This window comes from Vulpes lagopus, chromosome 10 (assembly GCF_018345385.1).
Source record: "Vulpes lagopus strain Blue_001 chromosome 10, ASM1834538v1, whole genome shotgun sequence".
In the NCBI taxonomy this organism is placed as follows: Eukaryota; Metazoa; Chordata; class Mammalia; order Carnivora; family Canidae; genus Vulpes; species Vulpes lagopus.
In genome coordinates this window covers 30,207,402-30,224,768 of record NC_054833.1, presented here as the reverse complement: position 1 = coordinate 30,224,768, position 17,367 = coordinate 30,207,402, and the positions used below count along the sequence as shown (strand labels likewise).

The following is a 17,367-nucleotide window of genomic DNA, read 5'->3' as shown; positions in this document are numbered from 1 at the left end:
CATATTGGCTTCATTCAAATTCACTAGAAACATCCAGAATTTCCTTCCTGTAACAAATGGAGATGTCACCCCATTAAAAAAAAAAAAAAAAAAAAAAAGGAAAAGGAAAAAGAAAGTCAAGAGAAATTTAGCTGTAAGCCCTCACACTCTCCCTGATTTCGTTATGGTGTGAACTCCCTGTGGGTTTTGCCACCAGGTGGCTACCTACCCAGCTAACTAGAAGCATGGTTCTAGTGGAAGTGTCACGGAAAGGAGATGAAAAGGTTAGAAATGTAGCCTGACTCAAAGTCCTCTTCATGAGGAAAGGCACTACTTGATTCCAGCAGCTCTTTCCAGCCATGTAACCAGGAGCACCAGTAATCCTGGAAAATACTACTGAACTCTGTACTTAACCTATGCCTGTCTGTGCCACAAAGAGACCCAGGTGGTCTCCTTCCCCATGTAAGACACAGAAATACTCTGCCAATGAGCCCACTGGCACAGGGTCACCCAGAAAGGCTTTATGAAGCCATAGTTGTTTAGGAGCTCTATTCTGCAAAACTCAGAGCCAGGCACACTGAGGACGCTAGCCGTTGCAGGAGAAGACTGGTATAGAGTAGGGCATCCTGAAGACATAAAAGTAGAGCAAATTTGGGGCCACTAGCAGGAGGAATTAGAAACAAAAAATATTTGTTTTTCTTTTCCTTCCTTCCTTTCACTGAAGTGCAAATATTAAGACCTAACATCTATTGGACACCTTTTATGAACCTAAAGAGACTGATATAATTACTATTTTCCAGATGAGGAAGCCAAAGCCCAGAGAGATTAATCAGAGCATAGTAGTAGTATATTGTGTAGATAAGAGCTTGGGCTTTGGAACGCCTGGGTTTGATTTCTGCCTCCACCACACCTTAGCCTGATGACCATGAATAAGGCCCTCAGTTCTAACCCCCACGAAACTGTACAAAATGTGAAAAGTAGGAGTGGAGTCTGTTTTGTTCTCTACTGACCAGCCCAGTGAATAAAGAAGTAAGACCAAAACAAATTCCCAGCTGGACAGAGATGTCGGAGTATTTCAAGGTAAAGTGGATGAATGCTACAAACAGCCTGGACAACTGGCTACCAGTATGGTTAGACCAGAAGGCATGACACATTTACTTCTGCACATCCCATCGGCTCCACTTTATCCTTTGTCTCTTCCCTATCCCTAGGGAATTTATAATCATTGCCCACTGAGAGTAATGCAACCTGGCTTAGAATTCTCAGTCTGAAATTCCCTTGTATTTAAGTCCTGTTTTAGATCTCCAAGAACCCTAACTACGTAAAATACCACTTCAATGATCTGCGTATGATTCTCAAATATATTTCTCTCTCTTTATCTGGTACTGGCTCTAGTCCTTTAATATTCCGAGTTGTTCAAACTTTAGGTAAACTTCTTCCTACCTTTTTAATATATAAATCTTAATCTTTTTAAAATTTCCCGACTCATCTATACTTTTCTGTTCCTATTGAGTGACTTCTTGTGTTTTGAAACCAATTCATCATGTAAATGACTTCAAGGACAGGGGTAATCAATGATCACATACCAGCTAGTTTTAGAATCTTCCAATTTTTGGAAAGCACTTGGAAGATCAGCAAGGAGAAACTTAATAGAGGAAGAAAGAAATGAAGGCTCGGTCAGCAACGTTCACAAGTGACTGAATAAAAACACAGACTCTACTTCAAGTATGAGGGTAATGAGAAAAGAATTGTTTATTCTTTTATTTGAGATAGAAGATAATTAAATTATTGGACATCTAATGAGCATCTTCTATGTCCTGGGTCCTGTGTAAATTGCTGGGGATATACAGCCAGGTCTAGCCCTTGGAGAACTGGTAGTCTAGGGCAAAGTTTCTCAACCTCTGCATTACTGATATTTTGAGTAGATGATTCATTGTTATTTGGGGGGGGGGGGTGTGAGGAGGGAGAATGCTGTCTGTGTAGTGTAGGGCATTCAGCAGCACCCCTGGCCTCTACCCACTGGATGAAATAGCTTCCTGCCTCCCTTCTCAGTTGTGACAACCAAAAATATCTCCAGATGTTACCAAATACCCTTGGGAGAAAACTGCTCCCCACTCGAGGACCACTAGTTTAGGGAAAGATTGTTTCATTAATACACTGTGATAAGTCGTACAATCATCACAACCGTGAGTAGAAAAGAGGAATCCTTAGATTTTGGGGCAGGTAGAAGAATATGCCACAAGAAGTTTCACAGAATAAAGGACATTTAATGCTTAATTTTTGAAAATATTTAGCAGTAGAAGCAGACAAGAAGAGGGAAAACTCTGGACATAGGGAAAGAGATGGAATGAGAGAGAGGAGAGAGAATGAGCACAAGAATGAAGAGAGAAAGACCATTCTGGCAGAGATAAGAGGATGAACAAAGGCCCAGAGCAAGAGGGACCACAGAGTGTCTGGCCAGGAGGAAGGGTTTGCATGGGGCAGAATCAGAAATAAGGCTGGGACCAGACCATGTCACATAAGGAGGAAGCTGAAATTTTCATATAATAAATAAATACATACTTTAAACACAGTGGAGCCCTTTTTTAAACAAAAACTTACCCAAATCTCTAGCCTATTATACTGACCAAAATAAAATTGCTTAGACCATGGTGCACTCAGTTTCCCCCTTAGCTTCTAAAGCACCTCTGTGGAACCCTAGAACTCTGGGAAACAGTAGAATAATCACTTTTGTAGGCAACAGGGTACCACTGAAGGATGTTAAGCGCAGACTATATGTTCATATTTGCTTTTCAGAAAAAGCGCTCTAGTGGCAGAGTTGAGTATAGAGGAGGGACAAGGGGGAAAGTCAAAAGGCATGGAGACTGTCGGCCTTTTATATGTGGGTTTCACTTAAGAGACCAGTCGTCAGCTACAACACGTAGGAAAAAGCACATTGGCTTTGGACTTACACACATGTAGCTTCAAAGTCCAGGTGTCATTAACTATGACTTTGGGCATGCTAGCTTGGGCTTGCCAAGCTCTATTTTCCTCTACAAAATGGGGCTACCTACCTCACTTGGCTGCTACAAGAAAACATATGTACACAGATGTCAGGTGCTGGCATATGAGGAGAACTCAGCAAATGTAAAAGCACATCATCGTCTTTCACTAGGTCTTTTTATTATTAAACCTCATTAGGCTTCCCTAATCTTAAGTAACTCTTGAGTGTGGGAGGGGAGATTTACTTGCTTGTTGTTAATGAATTTTCTACTTGTAGAACTGACACACAATTCTGTTTTTAACATTGGTTTTTCTTTTTTGGAGTGACTTATCATGAGCCACATGCCAACAGAGGAGGTCAGAATTTGGCTTCTTACTTTAGTATCTGCCAGGATATCTCAAAGGAGAGAAATAAAAAAAAAATGAATGGTCAAAAGGTCAAAACAGAAGCGCTGTATATCTGTTTAGTTCTGAGACCATGTCTCTGGCCATCCTGAGTTTAGCAAAGCTTGTGTCAGTTTCATGGTTAGGAAGTCAGCAACTAAAAACTCCACCCACGTACGGATCTTTTAGGAGACGCAAGTGGCTTTGGGATCACAATCCACATCTTACATCCAAGTATACTTTGATTCCTTACCATCCAATGTAAGTAACTTTTTTAGTTAATATTTATATACCTTTTGGAGAAAACAAACTTAATTTTCAGAGCACTGATCTGTTTTCTCCTTGTCTCACCGTTTATCATCCCAGTGAAAAGGTCAGTGAAGAGAAATGTCCACTGTACACAGTGAAAGGTATAGGGCTTGGAGGTTTAACTGGGTGGAGAATTATCCCCGAGTAGGAAGAGTTAAGGTAAAGTGTCTTAAGATCACAGGCAGGGTCTATAAATCAGTGGATTATGCCAGAAGCCTCACAGAAGCAGACCCATTTATACCTTAGACATTGAGGTGATTAATACAAGACTTTCGGTACTCTTGAGGCAGTCTCATCCCTGTGCCCCTATGACAGAACCTGTCCTCCCTCAGGGCTGCAAGGTTCCTAGACTCTTATTTTCCTCTCTAGTGCAGAATTCAGCATCACATCCACCCTTGTCCAACTTGAGACTCTGATACAATGGCGAACTCCGCTGTCTTACCTCTGAATTAAGGTCCCAAAGACAAGATGAAGAACTTTCTGCATGTTTTCTGTACACAGCCATCTCCACTGTTCCATGAGCAGCAAGAGGAGCAGATCTAGGGCTGTGTCAGCTAGCTCTGTCTCTGCTCCTGGGGAATGAAAAGGCATCAAAGGTAACTCAGAAGAGACCCAAGCTGGAGGAACATATTTCCATACATTGGATCTTCATCTTTAGATCAATTATTGTGTATTTCTGTAATCCTTCTATACTCAACAGATGTTTACTTTATATCTAAAAAGTTTAGTTGATAGGCTCTATATTTCTTTACAATTCCTTTGCTTATGTTCCTTAGTCACTCAATAGTATTTACCTTTCTAAAAGATTTTGCATATAATTATTTTGCCCATCTAGCTGCTGTTTCTTTGGTATTTCCCCCAAGGAGCTGAATAATTCTGTTCCAAGTAACTGCTCCCAACTAGTGACTAACTGGAACTGGCAAGGCCCAGTTTCTTCCATTCTTATATTCCATTGGCCTCCACAAAGCTTCACGGAAATGTTGTGGGCAACAGATTTAGGGAAAGATTTGGGATTCATTGTCCCATAAACAAGTTGCTTTGAAAGCATCTCCATTACACAGAACTGTTCGATTGGGATCTAGAAGGCTTCAGTTTGCTTTTGAGATCACATGTGGTTCTAGGAAGAGAACTCCACCTTTGGTAAAATATGCCATGACAATGGCTGATGCCTTTCCTTTTTCAAAGACTGGAAAGACCACAAATAAGTTCACACCCATGTTAAGCCAAAGTATCCTGAACAGATGTACTTTATGGATGGAAGCACCTGTTTTTTTTTTTTTTTTAAAAGATTATTTATTTATTCATGAGAGACAGAGAGAGAGAGGGGCGCAGACATAGGCAGAGGGAGAAGCAGGCTCCATGCAGGGAGCCCTGATGTGGACTTGATCCCGGGTCTCCAGGATTATGCCCTGGGCTGAAGGCAGGCACCAAACCACTGAGCCACCCAGGGATCCCCACACCTGTTCTTTAACCCAGTTCAGGGGGTCCCATGTCATCTGTGATTTGCTTCCTAGGAGATATCCCCAGGAATACATAATATTCCAGAATGAATCTCAACAATCTGGTGCTACTGCTACAATTAGTATCATAATCAATCATCAACACTAATTTTGTTAGTCTGGGACCAGTGGGTATTGTCTGGGCAAGCTTGCTCAAGCTCTCCTCCCTAAAGGGTTCTTTAGGACATTAATAATTTTAGATTTGGGTGAATCTGCTAGAACCGAGTCCTACTTTTTCTTAATCCCATCTGATATATATTTTTTTCTTACACTGCATTTCAAGGGGGCATGGAGACTGGTATATTTACTTTCCAGTCATTTGCTCAAAGACAGGATATTCAGTTCCTTGGGAAACAGCACCATCCTGAGCATCAGCCACCCTTCTGGATTCTAGGGTTTTGTTTTAGTGTTTACTTAGAGCTGCCACCATGTGGTGACAACTGGTCATAGCAGTAAAAAACAAGAAAGCAAAAAGAGGCACCAAGTCCTCTGGAAGAACACTGGTAAATTTCTTATCAGGTGAGCATTTTGAGTTTCTCAGGGCTAGAAGAGAAGCTGAGGCATAAACTATATCCTTAGAGATATGACGTTTGAAACTTACAGGCCTGACTTTGGCTAGAAGTAAACTGTGTTATCCATTTTGTCTTATTTGTAATTTCTTACAGTTCTCTGATGCTTTGCTATTATCACAGTTCACTTACTTAACCGGTGAGATATGTGTGAAGAGGTGGAGTTGTGAACTTCACGTTTCACACAGTTAAGTTGAGGTCCATACAGTAGAGGTCAGGTGACTATTCAAGGGCACCTGAGAAACAATGCTGAAGTCAGCCTTTCCCCCGCACCCCTTTTGAACCCAAGATTTTGTGATCTTTTCTTTTCAGTGAGAGACTCTGTCTTGGTGGACTTGAAAAACCTTTCGTAAGTTCTGGCTCAGCAAACAAACTAATGTCCAGGGCTCTCAATTTTTCCTCTGTGAAAAAAACATCTGTGCTTCTTCTGGGAAGCAAACCTGCCCTGTCCTCACCTCTTCTCCCTCTCTGCTCTATGTTAGGGAACTGGGAGGCAGCATCTGCCAGGGCAGTAAATGATCCAGAAGGAAAAGATCCAGGGAAAAGGAAGGATTCCATGTTGCTCTTCAGTTGCCCTGTGGTATATCAAAGCAGAGATTTCCAACAGGCAAGTGGAATGACAACATCCAATTGTTAGGCACCATCAGCACACAGTAGATTTAAAATCAAGAGTACAAATGAGATCACTCAGGGGAAGTATGCAGAGTAAGAACAGAGAGCCAAAAATAAAGTTCTGGAAGGCTACCAAGGGAATCCACAAAGGGGACTGAGGGAGGGAGGACCCCAGGAGACGGGTACCACAGACATGAAAGAAAGTAAGTTTGTAGATAAAGGGAGTTGTCTAAAGATGCCCAAGTGTGGCAAAAATAATATAAATAATGATATTGTAAGCATGGATCTTATTATGCTGGACCAGAACCCCGTTTTTGTGCCGTTTCTCTGTTTGACTCAGCTCTAGGGACAGTGTCAAATTCCTTCGTAACCCAGGCCTCGGCACAGTACCTCAAACACTGGTGTTGAATGCATGGCTTGCCTCGCTGAACGCAAGAGGAATTAAATCCATGAATTCCAACTGTCACAGCCTGCCTCCCTTCTCTGTGGGAGCAGAGATCTTGTCACGTACCTGGATCACTATTGCTGAGGTCTTGGGCTGGCACAGCTGCATCTGACACATAACCATCCACATAGCCTTTGGGGCTTTGTTCAGGCTCTTTTTCTGGGACTTCTGTTGGCTGTATTTCTAATAACTTTGTCTGTTTTTCAATAAAGGATTCCATCCCAGACATGGACAGGATCTCTGACTCCTGAAGAAAGAGCCAGTGGCACATCACATAAAGAATGAAGAAAACAGGAGAGCATCTGTGGCACTTCCGATCTTCCCTGTTCCTTCCCTGCGTAAGTATCGCGAGAGTATAGAACCCAACTGACTCTGTGACCACATTCGGAAAGTTTTTATTTTCTATCTAAATTGCAAGTAAAGCAATGCCTTTGTATTCTCACTGGCTGCAAATGCACTTGGGTCATCTGTTCTCTCCCTGGAACTGGCTTCCCTTCTCATTCTACCATTCTTTATTCCAAACTTATGACCCTTGAGAAGCCAACCTGCCAACCTAGACCTGGTAGGAATTAGAAACCGAGAGAAAATACTTTTAGAACAAAAATTAGAGATCTAGATGCTGGTTAAGGTGCTTTAGCAAGGCACCCACATCCCTCCTGGTTTCGGAGAATGTCTCAATTGTCTCTAACTGCGGGATTAACATCCCAGCTATTAATTTCAGGAGTTATCCAAGAACCTCTTACCACATTGCCTTCCTGGAGACAATAGAGAATCTTCTCAGGTGCCTCAGTTATATTCAGTGCTGGAGCAATCTTACTGGAGAACCTCAGTCTAGACCTGGTATTGACACAGGCGCAGAAACAAGATGTAATTCACGGTTTTGATCCCCAACCAAGGGCTGACAAGAATTAATACCTTAAAACAAGAACACTCATAGTTATCCTTGGGAGCTTACTGTGGTCAGAGTTGCCAGGAGAGACCTGGCCCTGACATTCCTGAAACGATATATGCTCTAGCAACTCTTAATACTTAGTACAGCCATTGCCTAAGCTATGTTCACAAGGCATTTGCTAATGTAAAGGGCTTTTGCTAATGTAAAACAGGGGCCAGTCTATCATGGCTGTATTCCCATAAGCTAGAAGAATGGCTAGCATACTCATTAAAAATTTGTTGGAGATTAGATAGACAAGTGGCATAAACCAAGGTTTTTGTTGTTGTTATTACCCTTTTTGCACATCCACTTATTCCCCTAGTGTTCCAAATAAAACCAGGGGAGGGACTGCAAGTGCTAACCTCATGTTTCAAGGATCTTCTAAGCACAGATATGGTCACCCTTCAAAATATGGGCTCAGTAGAAAAAGGCTAAAAATTGTGTAACTGCTGGTCCCTGAGACAGGAACACAAAAATAGTGAGACACACACACACGAACTTACAAACTTGCCACCCTTCCTTTTCCCCTCTCCAAAACACACACACACACACACACACACACACACACACACACACACACTCACTTTCACTCACTCACTCTTTTTCTTCATAATGGTCCAGGTTCAGATATGAAGTTTGCAGTAAGGGTTAAGTGTGGAACCCTTTCCCTTCTACGTATTGACCCTGAACGGTTTCCTCTGGGACCCTAGTGCAAGAGAAGAGCCTAAAACAGGCTCTACAGGTGTCCAGTCTGGCCTTTCCTGCTTATTATTAGCATGTGCATCTTCTGAGCTAAGATTTCCAGGAGTGACAAACAGTTAAAAGCCGTCATTATTAATAGGAAAGAAATATTTCAATCTTCCAGGAAAAATCTTTCCTTGCAGGAAAAGGAGATTATCTAGAGTTTGCCCTCTAGTCAAAACTCCCTGGTCAGTTAAGTCCTGGGTCCCCATGGCAAGACAAACTTCAGCAGGGTGCCTATGCTGATCTCAGGCTCCTCTAAGTTGAGCACTGAGGAGTGTGGGGTCTGGCTTTGTATAAAAACCAGTGTGTGTGACCCATCTCTTCTTCTCTCCTTGGGCTTAGAGAGTGGGGATGGGCTTGGGCTAAAGACTGACAATCAATCTGAGAACTGGCAAGGGTCCCTGGGTGACCGAAGGGTTTCTCACTTGCTAGGCTTCTTGCCTTCTGTCTGGGGCTTGCTTTCTGTTTCAGCCTCACTCAGCTCTTCTGTGGGGCTCTGGGGTTCGGAGCGCGGAAATGCTGTCTTCAATGTGTCCACAATAGCACTCACCACCATCTGCAAGGGTCAGAGGTGCAGAGTCAAACAGAAACCACCAAATGAGCAACTGTCTCAGGTGCTTTATGCAATGAAGATGAGCAGAGAGCTAGGCTAGCTAGTGGAGCCTTTTTACCCCCACCATAGTCTGAGAGCAGATAGAGTTACTAGCAACTATCCTCCCTTTTCCCTAGGGTCATAAAAATCTGCTTCTTCACAGAGTTAAGGCAAACAATGCCATAGGAAAAGAAGCCAAAACAAACAATGAAATAAATAAAAACCTGGGAGCTCTTCAGGCTGGTGAAATATTTTGCATTTTTCAATTTCTCTCCTGGTACATAAAGGAATGATTTTTAGTTCTCAAATCAATAATACTTTCGCCAAGATGTGAATAAGTAGAAGTGATATAGGTAGGAATATATGGAAAAAGGAAAGAGTAAAGATTATCAGAGAAGAAATACATTCTAGAAGCATATGTAATACTAGCATGCTCAGAGTAATTCACAAAGAACTGGTTTTTCCAGTTAATCCAAACAACTTCTCTCCTTTATAGAAAGAGTATTATCAAGGCATCTGGAGTTGATATAAACTATTCATAAAGACCAAATAAAATAATCCTCACTGAAGAGTTGTATTTCTCAGAATGGGAAAATCACATATAGATATTTGCTAAAAAAGAAAATGTACAAACGAAATCCTAAAATACCAAGGAAATGAAAAGAAATCTTTACTTTTCCTTTGGTGCTCCTTGCTAATTAACACTGCTAGCTCAGAGCAGCACCATGCCTTCCTTAACTCATGCTTGTGTTCATCCTCTACGAGGAGCACAGCTAGCACAGCTGAGCCAAGGCTAAAGGGGGAGTAAGGCCACAGTGAAGCGCAGGGGATAACAAACCAGGGAAACCACACGGAGCGAGGGAAGCACGAAGAGACAGTGCAGCTTAAAAAAGAGCACTTGCTTTCAAGGCTCACAAATTGTAGTCTGTGGGGAGGGTCCTTAACTGCTCTGTCCAGTGCTGTATCGCCAGCAGCTGGTACTTGACCAGGCAAGCAATGAGTGGATGGTGACACAGTGAGTAAACACGTCTGCGTGGACGGACATGTCTGCACGGAATGCTGGGGACTCTACCTCACTCATCCCTTTCCAGTTTGCAGCTTTTTCCTCATAGCAGTGAATGTTTCCTAATTCTTACCACATGAAATTCCACTTTTTCATTTTATCCCCTGACGTCTAGAGAGAGGCCCCCCCTTCTGCCAATGAGTCAGTGTTTTCTAACCTTTTAAAAACATATGCCTTCTTTGGATAAACATAAACCTTAGACTTGTGCCTTGGAGACTTTAAAATCAGCTGGTAATCACTGCCTACAGGACACAATGTGCTACACAAACGTCCTTTTCCCACCATCTCCAAAGGTTCTGAGACACCCTCTTGAAAAAAGTATGATTCTTTCCACACACTGTTCTCCAGAGAATCACCAACACCAATCTAAATCCAGCTTAGTGTCCAGTCTCTTTCCTGGATGACCAACACCAGGAATGACCTTTATCTCCAGGAGAGACTTTCCTGCCGTCACCTATCTATGGAGTTACACATTTTTTTTTTTAAGATTTATTTACTTATTCATTTATGATAGACATAGAGAGAGGCAGAGACACAGGCAGAGGGAGAAGCAGGCTCCATGCCGGGAGCCCGATGTGGGACTCGATCCCGGGTCCCCAGGATCACACCCTGGGCCAAAGGCAGGCGCTAAACCGCTGAGCCACCCAGGGATCTCCCTGGAGTTATAAATTGATCCTTATCGCCATCCTTTAGAATTACTGTGTCATACTATCCCCCAGGAGACATGTGTACACATGTAGTATCATAGTTGCTCATTGTCATTCAGCAAGGTGATGATCCAACCAATATTTACAACTGGTCTTGAAAATTCTAGTCCATGTTCTACGGACTCCTCTCTGCTGTCTCTCCCTGCCCCCAACCCCCTTTATTTTTCAGTCACTGCCTATACTCTGGTGAGAGACTAAAGCTGAGCGCAGTGGCCCTGCTGGTACCTTGTCTATTCTGGACACCATGAATGGTTTCTTGACAAAGGCAATACGAGCATCTGTGTTCAGAGCAAGGAACTCCTGCATCTCCTCACTGTTAGTGATCTCCGGAATGGCACAGAGTTGCTGCAAAAGACAAAAAGGATTTCAAAGAGAAATTCCCAGTCTCCAGGTCTCTCCAGCTTAGCTGAGGTATCTGGTAATTAGAATGAGAGCACAGCAGAAGCAGAAGGATGCTGACCTTTAGAAAGGATTCCAGGAGGCTCTTACGGGCTTCTACTCTGTCACTATCCATGTTTCCAAATGGAAGATCTGGAAAGAGCTTTTTAGGACCTTTCACATCTTAAAAAAAACAAAAACAAAAACACAAACTCATTCACTTAGCATTCACAGAGAGATATTCCATATAAAACACATCATATATGTAAAGAAAATAAAACTGTTGGATATATTCCTGCAATTTTCCTATTTCAGGGGTTCCAAATATATCCCAAGGATATAGTACATGCAATCTACTCTCATTATCAGTGTTCATACTAAGGTACAGGAGACCATACATACAGTGGTTCGACATGAGGGCTCTGAAGTCCAGTTGCCCAAGTTTAAATTTTTGCTCTAATCCCTACTGTAAGAATGACCATAGGCAAGTTGCTTAATCTTCCTTTGACTTTTTTTTCTGTAAAGTGAGGATAATGATAGTACCTATCGCATAAGTTGTTAATTAAATGAGCTAATATGTGTAAAGTATTTAGTAGAGAACCTGGCATATGTTTTCAAGCTTGGTTTAGTAGTAACTATTATTATAAAGAAAGAAAATGTATAACTGAAACCTTTAACTTATGCCTAAGCTTATTAAAAGATTTGGGTGATCATCAGTAATTTTTTTTTAAACCATGTAGCTGCTTACTAGCTTATTTTTAGAGTTAAATTTTAGAGTTATTTTAGAGTTACATTTTCTTACTCTTACTGTGTCTTATGGGTGTCAATTAGCAAACACACAAAAAGACTGGTTGTTAAAGGACGGATGGCAAGCATTTCTGGATACTATTTTAATACTTAAGAGCAATCCATCTATATATCTGGAAAAGTTAATTTAACTCCTCACACTACCTCACAGACACAGGAGGAAATGTGAAAGTTTCTTAAGCTTACTCTAGATGGGCCCCAGAACAAAGCATTAAATAGCAAAGAAGTGCCTCTGAAAGAATGTGATCACTGCTATCCAGCACAAAAACCCAAAATATCTGAAAGCAAACTGGGGGAACATGGACCCGCGTTCTCCTCCTCCATTTCCCCCCACAAACTAGTAGGCCTCCAGCCTTTTGGATTAAGTGGCTGGATGTGTAAAGCAAGCAGGCAGTCTGGGCTAGGAAAACTCCTGACTTTTGATGAATTTTCGCAGATCTGATTTCTCTTCCAGACGAGTCTGTAGATTCAGGAACTCGCGGTAGCGGCGGTTCACGGTGTGGTAGGCCACCTGCTGCAGGCCACTGCTGTTCTCACCGTCCAGGGCTGTTTCATACTGTTGAAGGAACAAATCTGTTTAGTGCATCACCTCAGTGGCCACACGGTAAGAGCAGAGTAAGGGTAGTGGGAGGGAGATGTTCCTATGCTGTTTCTGAACCTACTGGATCTGATTGTTGCTCTGAGTTGTAATGAATAACTCCTATTCCCATACTGGCTGAATTAAGGAATGAGAAGCAGTTCCCAACATATGTGGCCCAGAGAGTTTTGCTATTCTCCATTCCCTTCTTCCATCTCAAAACTCCCTCCTGCAAACACTTTCTTTACTTATAAAAATGGCTACAGGGCTCCTCAGTGGCACAGTTGGTTAAGTGTCCAACTCCTGGTTACAGCTCAGGTTGTGAACTCATGGTCGTGGGCTTGAGCCCTGTGTCGGGCTCCATGCTTGGAGCCTTGGGATTCTCTCTCCCTCTCCTTCTTTTGCTTGTATTCCCTCTCTCTTGCTCTTTCAGAAATAAATAAATCTCTTAAAGAAAGGCTATATTACTATTTTTCAAATCTCAAAGAATATAAAACAGAAGGTACAACGGCAATAAAAATGATACTGCCTCTTTTGCTCCTAAACTATGGGTTGGACGTTCTAAGAGGATAACCATTTGCCATTGTACTTCATCAGTGATGATTTAGTTAGTTGGAGGTGAAGAGCAAATAGTCCAAAAGAGCTAATGAATAAAATCATTTGTTTGCCTGGAATGCATTAAAGGAACATGTGTTTTTATTTTGCTTTGGGCAGATTAATTATTATTCTTGGAGCTAAGCTGATTTTTTTTTTTTTCCTGAGTACATATCATCTGTATGATTGGAAGTCACATGAAGACCGAAGATGTTGTAAGGGGTCAAAGTTTGCAGTCTTCAAATGCGTGGAGGGCCAGTAGGTGGGAAAATACAACTTGTGCTGAATGTTCCCTCAGAGCAAACACCCTGAACAGCATGGAAGCAGCAACTCAACTCAGTACAGGGTAGACTTTTTCAGAGAGTAGTTAAAATATAATGAGTGACGTGGAATAACTGTGTCTGTACTTCTTCTCGTTAAGGGTAGGTTACCATTATTGTTTGGGGGAGCTATTATATCGTGGGGCAAGTGATGGAAGAAATGGTGTCTTTGTTGGTGGGACTTAAGGCTGTTTTAAAATTTTCTAGAGTGGGAGAGAAGTGTTCATTATGAACTGACATAAGCAAAGTAGTAATCCCTCAGACCAGCACTGAGAAGGAAAGGCCTAGGTATGAGACACAGAGAAAATACAGGGTGGGGCTCTCACACTTGGAGCACCTGGGAGTTTCTATGGAATATTCTGCTCCTTGGGGAATACTAGCCAATACTCATACATTCCCAAACCTGGCTGCACCTCAAAAATCACTTGGGTTGCTCTTTAAATAGATTTTGGATGAAAATTCACAAAAATGCCCTCTTCTGGTTTGGAGGCAGTCTGTCCTAAAGCTAGTTTTAGGGAGCTGCTGCTGTAATTGAACTCACCATCTGCTACATGAACCCCTTCGTATCATCTCTGCCAAGTAATTCCTACTTCTGTGCTTAAACACCTCTAAGAGTGAGGAACTTGCTACCTTCTGAGGTATATATAGGTAAATAAATCTCCTTCCTAAACAACGTACAAAAGATACTAGTAATTAAAAAAGGAAAGAAAGAAATTCACAGGGATGTTTGGAAAGAGAGTTAGTTTCTGGACAAGACTCTGTACGCTGGGAACCACTGAAACACATGACCCTCAGTATCCTAAGAACCCTGAGATTCTAGGATTGTTCTTGTAGGTTCTAAAGAGAACCCAACTCTGCTTTCTTTACAAATAATCTTCAGACCATTCACATATAGATTCCTGTCCAATTGAACCCAGCAAATCGAGTAAGAGGAGCCTCTCTCTCTTAGAATACTAGCTTTATTGACTGTACTTTCCAAACCCATTCCCAGCCCGGAGAGGGTGGCCATAATTCTAATCCTGTTACCTTCACCGTGTAGAGGGTGTATGGGTGGAATCCAGTGCCACTGTGCTCTCGAGCAGTAATGGTACCAGTGATACGAAGGTTCTGGATGACAACTGGGCCATCTGGACTGGTCAGGGGCTCAAAGCTGAAGGTGGCTGAGCTGAGAGGACCGGTTGGAGAGGAAGAAAGCAGAACCTGTGGCAGACTAGGGTCTGTGGAGCTCACACCATTGGTGAGATCCTTCTCTAAGCACGAGGGGCGTGGAGGGCAGGTCCTTTCTGGATCTGTCAGCAAAGCTGTAAGAGAGGTGACATCCCCTTGTTCTTCTTCTTTGTCTGCTGCGTCAATGTGGATCTCTGGGCAGGAAGTCAGCATGGAGACCAGCAACCCTGTCTCTGTTCCTGGACCCTCCTCAGCCTCTGCTCCTTCGATTCCTTCGGATCCCTCGACATCCTTAGACTCCAGAGACTGGGGACCCTCTAGGGCACACAGGGCATCCTGGATCCTGTCAGAGAGGAAGTTGCCTGGGGTCATGAGCATGATGGTTTCTTTGCTCAGTTCACACAGCGGAGACTCCAGCTCTGTGTCTTCACACAGGAACAAAGGGCCTCGAAGGTCTGGCTGTAAGAAACGGGAGGAGTTGTTTCCTACTTTTTGTTCTTCTGTCACCGCACCCAGTTCTCCCTCTATGGCTTCGTGGCCCTCTTCAACGTCTGGGGAGGGGTGGGAAGGCCCGTCTGGCTCACTACAGCTCAGCAGCACCGGCGGTGCGCCTGGAGAAGGGGCTCTCACTTCTGGCAGACTCTGTACCTCAACAATCAGCGGCAGAGATGTGGGCACTGAGGGCTTTTCCAGGGCACTAGCTGCGGACGTGGGTTTAACCACTGCTGCTGGATTATTTCTGGCCTTGGAAAAGACGCCCACAAGGACGAGGTGGATCCAGTCGGGATCCGACAGCTTGCTGATTAGTGGCAAGACTACATTGCAAGTAATGAGCTCCACCACCACGTGGCGGCCGGTGCGCGTCTCCAAGTGCGGCTTGGGCACCAGTCCCTGAAGCAGCACGCTCACCAAGCCGCGCGTATAGGCCACCTCGGTGCTGGGGCTCTGCACCGCGGGGTGGGGGGCAGTGGCTCGGCAGTAGGCCTCCCAGAGCCGCGAGGGCTCGGCTGTACCACTGCGCTCCGCGGCCACCGCTTCCTTGGCCTGAATATAGCTCTGCAGGTGACAGCCGCACAGGGTCAGCACCCTGCGGGCAAGGGCCTGGCTGTCCACCACGCCCATCCTCCTCCGGAGCTCCCGGACCAGCCCTCTCATGGCGGCCTCCATTTCCTCCTCAAAGGCCGGCTCCTGGCTCACCGAGCGGTACCAGGATGACACAAAGTCCCGAATAATCATCTGGATGGTGCGGTCGATCTCCTGCTCCAGCTGCCTCTCGGCCTCGGGGCTCGCGGGGTAGGAGGCCACCGGGATGAAGCGCTCCAGGTGCAGTCGGCCCGAGGCCCCCACCACGGCGTCCGAGCCCAGCCACCCGCCCAGCAGCGCCAGCAGCGCAGACAGGACGCACAGCAGCCACACGTTCACCAGCAAGTGGATGACCAGGAGCCAGCCCAGCACGATCCCCGCGGCCACCAGCTTCCGGCTGCTCAGCAGGCTGGGGAGGCTCCAGCTGGACTGGGCCGGAGCCTCCCGCAGCGGGGACACGGTCTCTGCCTGCATGGCCGGACGGACGGATGGACGGACGGCACCGACGATCGATCGGCCTCTTTCTACTCCGGGTGAGTCAGAGGTCGGGACCTGAGCTGTGCACGGAGACCAGGATATCGGGGGGCGGCTCGGGCGGCTCGGCTCTGGGCCCTCGGCGTCCTACAGGCGCTGCAAACAGACAGAGGCGGCCCTGCCTGTGCCCCTCGCTCCCGCCGGGCGCCCAGACGGTGCTGCCTTCATAACGCGGGGTCCGGGAGCCTCCGCACCACTGGGGGGAGGGGTCACGGACGCTGGAGCCTCCGCACAGCCCAGGGAGGGGGGGTCAGGGATGCTGGAGCCTCTGCACGGCGGAAGGGGGGAGGGGGCAGGGATGCTGGAGCCTCCGCACCGCCCGGGGGGGGGGGGTCACGGATGCTGGAGCCTCTGCACCGCCGGGGGGGCGGGTTAGGGATGCTGGAGCCTCTGCACGGCCCGGGGGGGCGGGGCAGGGATGCTGGAGCCTCTGCACGGCCCGGGGGGGGGTCACGGATGCTGGAGCCTCCGCACGGCCGGGGGGGGGGGGGGGGGGGAGGGGAGGGATCCGGGGTCCGGGAGCCCCCGCGCCCAGCACTCACCGTCGCCGAGGGCCGGGTCATACAGCGCCGGGGCGCGCCGGGAGCGAGCCGGGAAGGGCGGGGCCCAACGGTGTCCCCCGCGCCCTCGGGGGAGCCTCCGCCAGGCCGACCCGGCGACCGCGCGGGTCTCCCGGCTCCCGACCCCGCGGCCGGCGGCCCCGCGACTGCTTCCGGGTGGCGAGGGCGGAGCGGGGCATGCCGGGAGCGCGGGCGGGCTCCCCCTGCCGGTGCGGGGCGGCGGCGACGGCGCGGAGCCTGGGCGGGCGGGGCCCAGCGGGGCGGCGGGACCGAGCCTTAAGGACCAGACGATCCAGTTGCATCCTCCGGCGGGTGCTGGGTGCTCGCGCTTCCGAGTGTGCACGACGGCCGCGTCTCCGTGCACCACCTGTCGGACACCGAGGCTCCTGCAAGTTGTGCAAGCTCTTATGCACGTTGCTGCTGAGAACACCGGGGCGCAGGGGTCCGGGCATTTCCCTGCATCTGCATCTTTGGGGTGAATCCCCAGCGGTGCAATTGCTGGGTCATAGGGCAGGTCTATTTATGACTCTT

General features: G+C 46.0%; 1 protein-coding gene across 3 annotated transcripts in view; it reads right to left on the bottom strand.

The window, feature by feature from the left end:
• The window catches only part of SNX19 (sorting nexin 19), a 41,645-nt gene extending 24,659 nt beyond the window's left edge, over positions 1 to 16,986 (bottom strand). The window contains exons 1-9 of one of the 3 annotated variants that reach the window (XM_041771476.1): positions 16,819 to 16,986; positions 14,519 to 16,372; positions 12,419 to 12,557; positions 11,277 to 11,377; positions 11,042 to 11,161; positions 8,880 to 9,010; positions 7,523 to 7,616; positions 6,846 to 7,026; positions 4,097 to 4,226 (exon numbers count right to left, since the gene is read on the bottom strand). In XM_041771476.1, the coding sequence (XP_041627410.1) occupies positions 4,097 to 4,226; positions 6,846 to 7,026; positions 7,523 to 7,616; positions 8,880 to 9,010; positions 11,042 to 11,161; positions 11,277 to 11,377; positions 12,419 to 12,557; positions 14,519 to 16,216 (2,594 nt within the window). In that variant the 5' untranslated portion in view covers positions 16,217 to 16,372; positions 16,819 to 16,986. The remainder of the gene's footprint in view (positions 1 to 4,096; positions 4,227 to 6,845; positions 7,027 to 7,522; positions 7,617 to 8,879; positions 9,011 to 11,041; positions 11,162 to 11,276; positions 11,378 to 12,418; positions 12,558 to 14,518; positions 16,373 to 16,818) is intronic. The other 2 variants (XM_041771477.1, XM_041771478.1) reach the window with 2 other exon arrangements.
• Positions 16,987 to 17,367: the final 381 nt, after the last annotated feature.